The 15,844-nt window shown below is 31.5% G+C and overlaps 1 protein-coding gene across 1 annotated transcript in view; it reads left to right on the forward strand.

Annotated features, from left to right (window-relative positions):
* Positions 1-15,844, forward strand: part of ACADSB (acyl-CoA dehydrogenase short/branched chain) — a 44,693-nt gene that overhangs the window by 5,293 nt on the left and 23,556 nt on the right. The window contains exons 2-5 of the mRNA XM_051981599.1: positions 3,050-3,206; positions 4,752-4,852; positions 12,889-13,095; positions 15,670-15,840. Of these exons, the coding sequence (XP_051837559.1) occupies positions 3,050-3,206; positions 4,752-4,852; positions 12,889-13,095; positions 15,670-15,840 (636 nt within the window). The remainder of the gene's footprint in view (positions 1-3,049; positions 3,207-4,751; positions 4,853-12,888; positions 13,096-15,669; positions 15,841-15,844) is intronic.

Here is a 15,844-nt window from a genome sequence, read left to right on the forward strand (position 1 = left end):
CATCTCAATGCCAGCCTCCATTTCCCTAATAGAACTTTGCTACTGTGAAGTTAGTCTTTTAGCAAAGCTGACTTCTCATCCAACACTAAACTTTCATTTTTGCCATCTAAAACTCTTTGGGTTCGTGAATTCTTTCATGAAGGACCTGTGCTGACCAAAAGGGGATTTTCACAGCTCTCTGACTGCCACTAGAACCCCATCATTCTCTCTGAGATTTAGACCACATTTCTTCTACATAGTGTGATCAGCGAAATCACATTTTCAGGAAGCGTTTCTCAATTTGGTACTTGATTATATGCTGCTTTGTATTATTACTTAACTGTTTTCATTTATGTGTATTTTGTCTTCCCAGCTTGATAATGTAGTCCTAGGTAGAGGGCAACACATTTTGTATTTCTTTTTTCTTAATATACTCTTGGTGTGTGGCAGATATTTGTTAATTAGAACAAAATTATCTGGGAGAAAAAAAATCCAAGTCATACAACATTTTGTTGTCATTGTTTAGTTGTTCAGTGATGTCTGAGTTTATATGACCCCACCAGTTTTGTCCATGGGGTTTTCTTGGCAAAAATGGTGGTGTTCCATCCAGCCATTCTGGAGAGTAATTTGGAACTATGCTCAAATAGTTATCCAACTGTGCATACCCTTTGATCCAGCAGTGTTTCTACTGGGCTTATACCATGTTTGTGGCAGCCCTGTTTGTAGTGGCTAGAAGCTGGAAAATGAATGGATGCCCATCAATTGGAGAATGGTTGAATAAATTGTGGTATATGAACGTTATGGAATATTATTGTTCTATAAGGAATGACCAGCAGGATGAATACAGAGAGGACTGGCGAGACTTACATGAACTGATGCTAAGTGAAATGAGCAGAACCAAGAGATCATTATATACCTCAATAACGATAATGTTTGAGGATGTATTCTGATGGAAGTGGATCTCTTCGATAAAGAGAGCTTTAATTGATCAAAGATGGACAGAAGCAGCTACACCCAAAGAAAGAACACTGGGAAATGAATATAAACTGCTTGCATTTTTGTTTTTCTTCCCGGGTTATTTATTTCTTCTGAATTCAATTCTCCCTGTGCAACAAGAAAACTGTTCGGTTCTGCACACATATATTGTATCTAGGATATACTGTAACCTATTCAACACGTAAAGGACTGCTTGCTATCTGGGGGAGGGTGTGGAGGGAGGGAGGGGAAAAATCGGAACAGAAGTGAATGCAAGGGATAATGCTGTAAAAAATACCCTGGCATAGGTTCTATCAATAAAAAAGTTATTAAAAAAAAAGAAAAAGAAAAAAAAATGATGGTGTTCCATTTTGTTCCCATTTTAGAAATGAGGAGTTGGGGCAAATAAGGGTTAAGTCACTTGCCTAGGGTCACACAGCTAGGAAATGTCTGAGACCAGAGTTGAACTCAGTTCCTCTAGACTCCAGGCCAATTACTCTATTCCCTGCAATACTTGGTCTACCCCAGTCTGTCATCCCAAATATTTTTAATTAAATATAGCAACCCACATTACAAAGAAATAAGAGGGGGATTGAGGGATAAGGCAGGTATAGAGGGATGTATAGATTAAACAGAGTGGGATAAAGTGTGTACATTGAAGGAAATGGTATAAAGAGGGAGGGAAAGGGTGAGGGAAGAAGATAAGGTATGGAGGGAGAAGTTAAGACTAGTAAGTCATGTTAGTGGATAGAAGTGGAAGAGTTAGCAGGAATAAGAAACCAAATAAACACAAATACAATAATAACGATCAGGAATAGAATTGATTAAGAAAAAAAGCAAGGGTTGTTAATTACTGATCTTAACGTTAAAAAAAAGATTCAATCAAGACAGATCTATATTATATATCAGTCATATTAGTATTATTTTAGATGTATGTGTCTATGTGTATTTATAAATGTGTGTGTATATATGTACATGTAAATACACATAAATATAACTGTGCTTAACTGTAGCCTGCTTGGAAGAGGGGGAAGGAGGAAACGTGGGGAAAAAAGTAAAAAAGTGCACAGCAGAAAATAAAACTTATTAGGAAGCAAAGATGGAGAATTGTGAATACAATGTCTTGTGTTATATGTGCTTTCTTGAAATGAAAATTTATTGTTGCATATTTTGAATCCTCATATTCTGCTGGTGCATACAACAAGATTTTTTTTCTTTTTCTATTTTGTTTTTCATATTTTCCTATGTTCTTTTGGGGGGAAAAAAACAAAAATGCAAGTAGTCCATATTCATTTCTCAGTGTTCCTTCTCTGGGTGTAACTAATTCTGTCCATCATTGATCGATTGGAACGGAATTGAATCTTCTCTTTATCAAAGATAACCACTTCCATTAGAATACATCCTCATACAGTATTGTTGTTGAAGTGTATAATGATCAACTGCTTCTGCTCATTTCACTTGGCATCAGTTCATGTAAGTCTCTCCAAGCCTTTCTGTCTTCATCCTACTTGTCATTTCTTACAGAACAATAATATTCCATAACATTCATAAACCACAATTTACTCAACCATTCTTCAATTGATGGACATCCATTCAATTTCCAGTTTCTAGCCATTACACAAACATTTTGACACATACTGGTCCCTTTCCCTTCTTTAATATCTCTTTGGGATATAAGCAGAAAAAATATTTTAAAATAAAATTTTATTATGAAAGAGCAAAATTTTGAAACTTTTTTCCTCAAAAACTCACTTATTTTAGAAAATTTTATTTGCCAGTGATAAAATATCCTATCATCATATTTAGAATCTTGAGTAAAAAAGCAAAAGATGGACAGAAAAAGTTTAATATTTTTCAGCTTTTAGTTAAAATAGTTTGAGTAAAAATTAAAAAGGAATTCTAGTTTGTATTTCTCTTTAAAAGATTATAACAAAAAATCTGTATTTTACCTCCTCATTGCTGTATTGAGAAATAGATTAGTCAAGGAGGGGAAAAAGTATTTCCTAAGGAAATGCATAGTTGAATTGCTTTGATAAACTCTTTAAGAATTCTTGTTTGTTTGTTTGTTTGTTTTTTCCCATGGGGGTGCAATCAGCTAAGAAGAAACTTCCTGAGGTGCCCATCCTCTTGGAGAACTTCTCGTTTCTTAAAATCTTCCCAATCAGAAGCTTTATATAACATACCAAATAATGGGATAATATTTGCTCCACTTCAAACATTTACAGAAGAAGAAATGATGATTAAAAACATGGGTAAATATTTATTTTTAAACTTTTTATTACATAAGTTAATTTTATAATTCAACTTTGTACAGTATTACTATTATTATATAATTATATAAATATTAATATATTATATAATAAATAAAATACAATATATAATGTATTATATTAATATAATAACATTAATATTATATTGATCCAGATGTTGTGATGGATTTAATGAGCTCTTGAAGTGAATGAATTGATGAAACTTAGCAACTAAGATATGAAGGGAAAGTAAGACCTGCAGGTGATTCCTAGTTACAAGCTGTGGAGGTGACTGGAAAAATCTTCAACAGAAAGATATTAGGAAAAAGGATGATTTTGGAGGAAAAAAAAGGTTATGTTTAGTTTGAAATGCCTGTGGGACATGTAGGTGGAAATGTCCAGTAAATAATTGGTGATGTAAGACTGTAGAGAAAAACAGATATATAAATTTGGGAATCATCTACATAGAAGTGATAGCTGAACCCCTATAGGAAATGACGAGAGTGACCACTGAGGGAGAGACATGGAAAGGGGCCAGGACAGAGTCCTTGAATATTCCCGAATATAAGTGATGGGACATGGATGATGATCCTACAAAAAGAAACCAAGAGGGTTTGATCTGACGGGCTGCAGAGTAGTGTCATGAGAACAATAGAAAGAATAGAATATGCAGGAGGAAGTGGCCAGCAGTACAAAATAGTTTCCCTTTAACTGTTTTTGGGGAAACACTTTCTGGTGCTTGAGCATGGAACATAAGAAAGAAGCAGCAGCGCCCAAGAGCTGTTTGTGAGTAGGATCATCCCAGAGTTCCTTCGGTAACCCACAGGGAAGGAAAGGGAGAAGAGCCCTGGTAAGACTTTTTTAGTCAGGGTAATTAAATGGGTCAACACATCAAAGGGCTAAGCCAGTAGACTGATGAGAGATTTAAATGTCTGTTCTGACTATAGTCCTCTTCTCCATTTGAAAGTTTGCCTCTGTGATAAGATCAACACCTGCTACAACCATCTAGAGGTGATAAAATTGCATTTCTCAGTGTGCTGACTCAGATAACATCAAATGCACAAATTTATTGATCATACTGTGGGAGGAAAATATCCATAAAACAAAAAAACGGAATTGTTAAGGACCATGCTTAGGTGAAGGGCCGGTCAATTCTCTAAGATCCTCCACAGTTGTGGATCATAACATCTGAAAGAGTTGCAAAGCAGCCTTTACTGACACAGGTGTTGCTTGTGCACTGGGAATGAGATAAATTGGAGGCAAAGGGAAGAAGAGGAAAGTCAGACAACTAAACAGCCTCTCGGTGGAGAGAGCAGAGAACAACTACCTCTCAGTGTCCTTGTATCATCATCCTCTCACATGAAGAGATCCATTTTACAGGTTTGAGTTAGACCTCCAGCAGCTACTAGCAGGTGGTTCCCGTATCACACCTTCCCACTAGTATTTGATTCGTACAGATAATGCATTATAATTGTATATTTTTTATATTGATAAGAAAGTCTCTCAAGAGATAAGAGTAGATTTTCTTTTTTTTTTTCCTCCCCACAGTTAAAAAATTTGCAGAGAAACAAATTGCTCCTTTCGTGGCAGTAATGGATGAAAATTCGCGAATGGAAAAATCAGTAATAGAAGGATTATTTCAACAAGGGGTATGTGTATACACACACATCACATGTGAATATGTATATATTTCATATTTTTCTGCTTCAAAGCTAAATTCATTCCACTGTGAAAATAGATGCATATTTTAAAAATTGGGACACTTAACAATTGTCTACTTAACATTACATTCCGTAGCTAAAATTATTTTCATTCTCCTTCAGGCCAAGATCCTGCCTTATATTTCATTATCAACAAAAACTTTAAAAATCAGAATCATCTTGTGAGTAGAAATACTTCTGCACTATAAATATGTAACTGAAAGAGAATGGTTATAATTTCTTTAGGTATTTTCTGAGGAGATTTTTAGACATTGGTAATTCTCTTATTACCCTAATAAAATAGTATACAGACAGTTCTCACTTTATGTAAATTCATATTACATAAGTTCAACTCTGTGTAAAAGAATTCTGAAAGAAATCTGCATTCCAAAAAAAAAAAAATCTCTGTTAATTTTATCATACGGGCCTTTCTTTCTCTCTACTTCTACTCCTGCTTCCTTGGCTTGTTGCTCCACAGCCTCTTCAATTCCCCCAGGAAAAACCCTAAAATAAAAACTCCTTCAAATGAAAGTAGATTGTACACGAGAGACAGAGATTATCTGGGGATTTGACTCTCTCTGCCCACCTCTCCCATGTGTCTGTCTTCCATCTGTTGATACTTGTGACTACCCATGACCCTACATTTTTTCCTATCCTCTCTCATCCATGTCTGGCCCCAAGGTGTCTGCTATCTTCTTGTGTTTAGCCTCTAAGTTGTGGCCAAGCCCTCAGGTGAAAGGCCTGTTCCTGCTTATTCCTCCTCTTACTCTTATCTCTCTCATTGGCCTTTTTGTGCCCTTGAATGGTGTGTAGGCCTCCTCCTTCCTTTTTTCCTCCCTCCCTTCCCTGTATCTATTATGTAAAACTAGAACTCTGTTTATTCTTGTGTCTTTTACATGAGTCATTGATCAGTCTCATGAATCCATTCTTTGCTAGCACGTGAGAACAGTCAAAGCTAGTAATGCTATAGAAATTTCTCAGTATAGAACAGTGGAGTTCTCTTCTAGAGCAGAATTATCATCCTAGTTGTTTTGGCAAGTTTTGCACACCTTATGTCAGAAGAACTAGCAATGATTTATATGTGATATATATAAAGATTTTGCCATTTCAATTTGTTACATCTATTATTTTGAGAAAATGGGGGTCAGACTTTTCATATCTGCCTTGGTCCTCAAATATTCAATAGGAAAGTTGTATTAAAATAAAGAATTCATTGTGTAGAACGATGGTTTTGCCATAAAATCAACATCTAAATGGAATGTTACTTCATATTGACCTGCCATCTCAATTTTTCTCTATAGTATATAAGATTATAATATAGTATTAGTATAACCATTTCCATTATAATTGATCATAAATTAAATATAATAAATTACTATCAGTAAATTCCCAAGGGGAATTTCCCTTTATCCCTTTTTTTTCTCCTTTGCTAAATAATTCCAGGATCAAATATAAAAAGTATGTCATATCTTCTATATATTAATTTACATACTACATAAGATTATTAGTAGATTTTGTTTTAACATTGTAGTCCTATCAGACTCTTTTTTTAACCTCAGCTGATGCATAATAAATTCTACTGCAGCCCTTTATTTTAATTCTGTGATGTGCCTTTTGGGAGAAATACATTGTTGGATTTTTAATCCATTCTATCTGTTTCTGTTTTATGGGTGACTTCATTCCATTAACATTTAAAATTATAATTACTAGTTGTGTATTTCCCTCCATCCTTTTTTCCTCACTACTGTCCTCAACAAATGATAATTTAGAAAATAGTTTGTTTCTACTTTGATTTGTGTTGAGAATATTGAACAACCTTACTCCAAAGCCTAACAGCTCAAATACTCATATTTTTTGTTTAAATCATTATAATAACTTCACTTTTAGTTTTAAGTATTTGGAAATGCTGGGTTAATTACTTTTATCAATATTTTCACATGTCCTGCAAGCTTTCCTTAGATATTTCAGTCTTCAGGAATTTATTGTGAATTTGTCTGGATCTATTGATACTTGATATTAATTTTGCATTCTTTTTTTATGTTCACTATGCCAAATTAGATTATAAGTCCTTTGAGAAGTATGCTTCTTTTCTTTAAAAAAAAATAGGAAAGAGAGAATATGCTTCTTTTTTTTTTTTTTTTTTTTTTTTTTTTTAAATCTCCAGTACCTCATTTCTTTATGTGGTTCCTTTTAGCCAGTAAGAATTCAATAAATGTTTCTTGGTGATATCTTCACCTATCTCAAACATATATTGTATATGAGTTAAGGTAACACAATCAGTTATGATGTTGGCTCTAAGTTTCAATCTACCTTATATAAGGTTTTTTTATATAAAGACAGCATTATCTATACTTTTAAGAATGCTATCATACTTGGGTATTTTGAAAATATGTAGATAGAAGAGTTAGATTTGAGTTGAGTATAATGGGATATTTAAAAATTTTATCTTTTGGCAGGGAGAGGTAAATAGAGCAATCATCTCACATAAGTGAGACATAACTGGAAGAACTATTACAATGGTAACAGGTGACAGTGGAAGACTGGTAGTACTGGAACCTTGTTCTCATCTGAACTGGGTTAAAGAGAGAATAATGTATATCTAGAAGGATATAAAAGTCTTCTAAATTTATAAAAAGAATAGGAGGTTGAGGGGAAGGATATGGGAGAGATTTTTAGAGAGATGTGTAGATCAAGAAGTGGGAAGGTGAAAGAAAGGTAAAGAAGGACAGTACTGAGAAAAAAATAGGATGGAGGGAAATACACAACTAATAATTATTATTTTAAATGTGAATGGAATGTAGTCACCCATACAACAGAAACAGATAGAATGGATTAAAAATCCAACAATATGTTTCTCCCAAGAGGCACATCACAGAATTAAAACAAAGGGCTGCAGTAGAATTTATTATGCATCAGCTGAGGTTAAAAAAAAAAAAAAAAAGCAAGGGTAGCAGTAATGATTTGGAACAAAATTAAAGCTAAAATAGACTTAATCAAAAAGAGAAAAACAGGGAAACTACACTATAATAAAAGTTATCATAGAAAATAAAGCAATATCAATAATGTATATATATATGTGCATCAAATGTTATAGCATCTACATTTTTAAAGAAAAAGTTAAATGAATAATAAGTAGAAATAGACACTAATTCTATAATAGACAGGATCTTTAACCTTTTCCTCTTGGAATTAGATGAATCTAACCAAAAAATAAACAAGAAGTTAAGAAGGTAACTAAAATCTTAGACAAGCTAGATATGATAGGGATATCTATAGAGAACTGAATGGAAATAGAAAGGATGAACCTTCTTTTGAGCAACATATGGTATCTTTTTACAAAAATTGACAATATGATAGGGCATAAAAACCAAAAGCAGAAATATTAAATGCATCCTTTTCAGATGATAGTGCAATAAAAATTATATTCAGTAAAGGATCACAGAAACACAGATTAACAACTAATTGGAAATGAAATAATCTAATCTTAAAGTATTATTGTGTTAAAGAACAAATCATAGAAACAATTTTATTAAAAAGAGGATGACAATGAACTAACATATCAAAACTTATGGAATGCAACAAAAATAGTAATCAGAGGAATATTTACATCTCTAAATGCTTATACAAGTAAATAGAGTAAAATAGAGAAAGAGAAGATCAATGAATACCACTAATGAAGATGAAACCAAAGCTATTATAAAGAATTATTTTTGCTCAATTTTATGCCAATAAATTTAACAGTTTAAGATGGGAAAATATTTACAAAAATATAAATTGCCTAGATTAATAGAAAAGGAAATAGAATATCTAAAGCCAATTTTAGAAAAAACAGTTGATCAGGCCATAAATGAGCTGCCTAAGAAAACAGAATCATGACCAAATGGATTTACAAATAAAGTCTGCTGAACATTTAAAGATCAACTAATTCCAATATTAAATAAATTATTTGGAATAATAGGCAAAGAAGGAAGCCTATCAAACTCCTTTTATGAAACATAGTGATACCTAATCTAGGAATAGCAAAAACAGAGATCTATAGATTAATTTGATTAATGAATATGTATGCAAAAACCCTAAATAAAATGCTAATTGAGAGACTACAACAATATATTATAAAGATTATACATTGTAACCAAGTGGGATTTATGCCAGGAATGCAGGGATAGTTTAAGAAAAACTATTAACATAATTGATTATATCAACATCAGAATAACAAATAATATATATCAATAGATGCAATAAATGCTTTTCATAAAATACAACCCTTAGTCCTATTAAAAATACTTAAAAACACAGCTTATAAAAGGATTTTTCATTAAAAGTTATATAGAATATCTATCTTTAACAGAAAGCATTATTTGTAGTGGGGATAAGCTGGGAGCCTTCCTAGGAAAATCAGGAGTGAAAAAAGGATGGCATTATTCATTATTGTATTAGAAATGCTAGCAATAGCAATAAAAGAAGAAAAAGAAATTGAAAGAATAAGAGTGGGCAGTAAAACTATTTTTTTAAGATAATAAAATGACATGTTTGGAATGTTCTAAAACTTCAATTAAAAAGTTAGTGGGAATAATAATTTTAGCAGTATAGCAGGATATGAAATAAACCCATATAAATCATCAGCCTGTCTTTCTCTCAAAAAAAAAAATATATATATATATATATATATATATATATCACCAAAAAAACCCTGCAAGAAAAGATAAAGACCATTTAAAATAACTGTACACTATATAAAATACTTGGGAGCATACCTACCAAAACAAACCTATCAACTACATGAATGTAATTATAAAACACTTTTTATGCAAATAAAGTTAGGTTTAAATAAATGGAGAAATATTAATCATTCATGAAGAAGCAGAACCAATATAATAAAAATGACAGTGTTAACTAATCCTATTTATTCAATGCCATCCCAATTAAATTATCAAAAAAATCATTTTACTGAGTTAGGAAAAGTAATGAAATTCATTTGGAAGAACAAAAGGAAAAAAGAATAGTGATGGAATTAATAAAAATATAAAGGAAGGAGATTTTGCAGTATCATATCTTTACTACAAAGCAGTAATTATCAAAATATCTAATACTGGCTAAGAAAAAGAAAGGTAGTTCTGTGGAACAGAGTAGACATAATACACAAATGATTACAGCAACATATTTGACAAGAATCTATTATTTGGTAAAAAAAAAAAAAAAAAAAAAACTTGTTGGAAAAGTTTGAAAGCAATGTGGCATAAATTGGGCATAAACTAAAATTTTACATCATTCAGTATGATAAGGTCAAAATGGATACATGACTTAGTTACAAAGGTACATATAAAAAAATTAAAAGAACGTTGAGCATATTAATAGTCTTGTGGATAGGAGAATAATTTATGAATGAACAAGAGATAGAGAGTATAGTGAATGTAAAATGGATAATTTCAGTTAATTAAATTTAAAAGGTTTTGTGCAAATAAAACCAGGGTAGTCAAGATTAAGACAAAAACAATATTGGGAAAAATTTTTATACAGTTTCTCACATAAAGGCCTCAGTTTTTCAAATACACAAAGAACTATGTCAAATTTATAAGAATACAAATTATTCTCCATTTGATAAATGGTCAATGGATGTGAATAAACAGTTTTTTAATGAAAAAATCAACACAGCTTTTATTCATATGAAAAAAAAATGCCCTAAATCACTATTGATTAGAGAAATGCAAATTAAAACAACTTTGAGATGTCATCTCACACCAATCAGATTGGTTAAATGAAAAAAAAGGGGGAAATGACAAGTGGTAAAGGGAATGGAAAAATTGATACACTTAGTAGAACAGTGAACTACTCCAAACATTTTGCAGAGCAGAGAGTCATTAAACTTCCTATACCCTTTGACCCAGCAATATCACTATTAGATCTGTTTCCCAAGGTGATTAGGATAAAAGGCAAGGAACATTTATGTTCTAAAATATCTGTAGTAGCTGTCTTTGTGGTGACAAAGACTGGATATTAAGGATGTCTGTAAATTGGGTAATAACTGAGCAAATTATGGAATATGACTGTGGAATATTACTGTGCTATAAGATATGATGAAATGGTTGATTTTAGAAAAAACATGGAAAGATTTGCATGAAATAATGAAAAGTGAAATGAACAGAAACAGGAGAATATATTCAAGAACAGCAATATTGTTCTAAGAACACATTTGAATGGCTTAAGTCATTTTGAGTATCATAAATACTCAAATCAATTATGGAAGACCAGAAAAAGAACTGAAAAATAGAGGTCTGTATTGGATGGTACACACAAAGACACATAATTCTAGGGCAGGGTATGAAAAAAGGGAGAAAAAAACAAAAATACACAGCAGAGAACAAAACAAAACTTAGAAGAAAGCACAGAAAGCATAGTAGTTTTGGGGAAAAAAATACATCTTATGTATTACATTGTTTTCCCCCCAAAATACTAAACAATGTGAAATGGAAATCCATAGTTTATATTCTTTCCCCTTTTTATGTTGTGGTATATACATGGAAATGGATTTTGTTTTTGTCTTTTTCAAAATTCAAAATAAATAAAAATCATTACAGGGAGCTTCTCTTGTGGAAGATCCTGCTACCAAGGAAGATCCTTTCCTTCTGTAGATTAGTAAATAAGACCTAGTTCTTTCAGGTACATAGAATGACTTGCTCAAGATTTCTTCCTGTAAGCCCAACACTATCCACTGTACCACTGCAACATCATGTAAGTGATGGAGAAATAAGTGAATTGGAAATGAAATTTACTAACTTGATACTTTCAATTTATGATTGTGCTAGTCTCTTTAAGGAATACTGAAATAATGAGGCAAATGTGAAACTTTTGCTTCCAAATAAATTTATTCGAGAAAGGATTTTTGTTTATTGTCATACCCTGAAATTTTGATGCTGATTATTTTCCTATAAAAGCAAAAGATACTGATTTATATGTGATTCATTTGTAGCTGTCAGTATTCCAAAGTGACAACTGGAGCTTAATCAGAAATGACTTTTATTATGCTAATTACAATACTTTTTTCTACATGTTATACTTTAATTCTTTTAAAACATTTTTGATATTTGTTTAACATCTAGTTCTGAAACCTGGTTGGGGCTGGGGGGAAGGAAGAATATTGCTGTCCTACTAGGAAGAACAAAGATCATTATTCTTTGTCAGATTAGCTTTTGGAATAAATCACTTTTGTGAATCTAAAGACAGTGAAAAAAGAAGAATTGTGTAAGTGCAATGAAAATTTCACTTAGTACTAAGGAGTAGAGTATCCCAGACAAGATAACCTCTAAGTTGCTCCAAAATTATTAGATTATCTGATGACTCTGATTATGATGAAGCTTTTTAGTACATAACTCTGCATAGTATAGTACATCAGTTAACAAATAACCTAGACTCTGCAAAGTCATTCTCATTTTGATTTTTCATTTGCCATCTTAAAGGTTAGGAGAATCAAACTGTTAAAATGTGAGTGGAGTTTGCAAAGATTGTTAATGTAAGCCTATTACAAAGATTCAGCTAATTCTCCCTTGAAAAATTTTTTCCATATAGTTTTAATTTTAGACAGTAAGGGAATGCATTGATTAAAAAATATTAAGCATTTTTAATGGAATTGAGAATGTTTCAACAGTGAGGTAATCCAATTATAATATATAACTTATATTATTATGCTCTCTTATTTTCTTATGAATACATTTTCACTTCTTTTGTAGTTTTCTGAACTGAGCTAAAGAAAGTATCAGAGTTGATTTATGTCATTACATCCTCTTAAAAGAGATTTTTTTTTGTACTTTTTGTTATGCAAAATATCATGGATTGAAAATGCCTCCCTATATATAAGTAAGGAAGTATTTGGTAATGTCTAGAATTATACATATGTGAATATTTAAGATTTACTTCAAAAGCTTATTCTTTTTGTAGGATATACCTTCACAGCATAACCTAATAATTTATTTTTCTTGTTTCTTCTCTAGTTGATGGGTATTGAAATTGAAACAAAGTATGGAGGGACAGGAGCTTCGTTTTTTTCCTCTGTCTTAGCAATAGAGGAATTAGCAAAGGTTGATGCATCTGTATCTGTTTTATGTGACATCCAGAATACATTAATCAATACACTGATTAGAAAATGCGGGACAGAAGAACAAAAGGCAACCTATTTGACCAAGCTGGCTAAAGACACAGTGAGTGAAAAACAATTTTTCAAATTAATAACTTTTTCAAAAATTGAGAATATTTCTGTTTTTTTTCAAAATCAATATATGTGCATTATATGTGAAAGACTTTTTAGAAAACTAAGCAACATGTCAACTTTTTAAAATCTGAGATATTTTCTTATGATTAAATAGTCTTAATTATGTTTTCTACATAAATATCATTTTTAGTTAAAGAATTAACCAAAGGACCTTTCTGAATTCAGCTAGCTTTCAGCTACATTATAATTTATTATATTCATTAAGTTACTTTAAATCTCATGGGGCAGAACCAAGGTGACTATATAGGAAGCACTCAGCTGAGCTCTTCTAACATTCTCATCCAAACAATTATATAACTCTTTAAACATAATTCTGAAGCAGTAAAGTCAACAAAAGTTCAGGGTGAGACATCTTCTGGTAAAACACAATTTAGGAGGTTGGAAGATGAACAGAGATAGAGATTGATTCAGAGTTCACGTAGACAAACACCTATAGTAAGACTAGATGGTGGCAATAGAAGCAATAACAGCTTTAGATCAACTAGAGATGGTAAGAAAACCTGGCAACTGATCATATAGATTACAGGAACTATAGCAGTTGACAAAGAATTGGATGCTGTTTGGAAATATTTAAAGCAGTCATAAAGAAACCATTCAAATACCTGGAGTCATAGTCAGGATCATACCACATTTATCAGCTGCCACATTAAAGGAGTAAAGGATTTAGAATATGATAATCTGGAAGGCAAAAGAGCTAGAACTGAGGCCAAGATTAACTATCCTTCAAAGAAAAAAAAATGGATATTTAATGAAATAGAGGACTGTCAGGTATTCCTGATGAAAATACCAGAGCTGAACATGAAATTTGGCTTTCAAATACAAGACTCAAGAAAAGCATTAAAAGATAAGTTTGAAAGAGAAATTATAAAGGATTGAAAATATAAGGTTAAAAGTGTTTTTACTTTTCTGTATGGGTAATGTGATCTGGGGAGGGGTGATTTATCATTATTAGAATAATTAGAAGGATTCTACATAGAGGATACAGAGGTGAGTTGATTATGTTGGGCTGGTTTTTTTTAATGAATTGATGAGAAAGGTAGGTACCCTGGAAGAAGGAGAAAGGAGAAAAAAAATGGGGGAAATTATCTTTTATATCAGATATTTTTATATAAGAGATTTACAATGAAGAACTTTTACAATTGAAGAAGAAATGGTGAAAAGGTACTTCTACTTGAATCTCATTCTCATCTAAAAATTGGTTCAAAAAGGGTGCATACATATGTGCATAGATGTACACACATATATACATACATATGTGTTTATTCACACACACACACAAAATTGGGTTTTTGACATCTACCTTATTTAGCAGGGAAGTAGGAGGAGAAGGGGAAAAGAAAGGAGGAGTGGTGACAAAAGAGGGTGGATAGAAGGAAGACACTGTTCCGAAGCAAAGTAGACTTTAGGAGAGAGACAGGATAAAAAGGATAAGCAGGAAAAAAATGGGATGAAAGGAAATTCACAGTAATTGTGAATGTAAATGGGATGAAATCACTCATAAAATAAAAGTGGATAGCAGAATGGATTAGAAACCAGAATATAATAGGTTCTTTACAAGAAACACAGTTGAAATGGGGAAATATGCAAAGAATTGAAGAGACTGGAGCTGAATCTTTTATCCCTCTTTGCAGATGATATACATAGAGAACTCGACTTATTATTATTATTTTTTTATTGTATATCATGTCTTGGGTATTTTGTATTTTTCTGCTTTATATGGCTTTGTATTTTATGTTATTATGTTCATATATTTGGTATTATATGTGCTTTTATATTTTTCTGCCTTGCCTTTTTGTGAATCATCTTATTATAAGAAACATGATTCAATAATGATTTCCATGTTAAAAGGCAGATATTTCCTGTATGTTAAAATATAATTAATTATATTTTTGGTGACATTCACATTGTAATCATATTCACATAGTCCAGTACCTGTCAGCTTTCTTCTTGAGGAAGTTAATCATGTTATATATGTATGAGACTTCTATTTATAATCTTCAAGCCTGTGACCTATTATTTCTTACATCTTGAACTATGTTTTTCAACATATTTTCACTGTTCTCTATTCCTACGTCTGCAAAGAAGTCTCTAAATATTAAATATTTATCTAAATTTATCTAAATATTAAAGTATATTTTGATTTAGTTTTAATATGTATATCAAAATCAAAATCTTTATATTTTTAGTCAAAACAATTTCCAGTGATGTTAGGTAATAACTTTTAATACAAATTCTTGATCCACTTTCTGTAATGATTATAGTTAATTTTTTAAAATTTAACTATTTCTTGTTCCTGTTAAAATTCTTATGGAAATTTATGGTAAAATGTGAAAAATAATTATCAGAAAGAATAATACTGTTTTTTAAAATAATTTTTGTATTGTTTTAAAAATAACTAAAATGTGAGTTTCTAAATGTCCCTTACAAATGTAAATTTCTCATAAATTTATGCAAAAATATAAATACATCTAAAATCTGAATCTTTGTTTTCTTAAATATACAGATAGGAAGTTTTTGCCTTTCTGAGGCTCAGGCTGGCAGTGATGCATTTGCTTTAAAGACTAAAGCTGAGAAGAAAGGAGACTATTATATCATCAATGGGTCCAAAATGTGGATTAGCAATGCAGAATATGCAGGAATTTTTCTGGTCATGGCAAATGTTAATCCTAATGTGGTAA

Source organism: Antechinus flavipes, chromosome 2, assembly GCF_016432865.1.
Source record: "Antechinus flavipes isolate AdamAnt ecotype Samford, QLD, Australia chromosome 2, AdamAnt_v2, whole genome shotgun sequence".
NCBI classification, from domain to species: domain Eukaryota; kingdom Metazoa; phylum Chordata; class Mammalia; order Dasyuromorphia; family Dasyuridae; genus Antechinus; species Antechinus flavipes.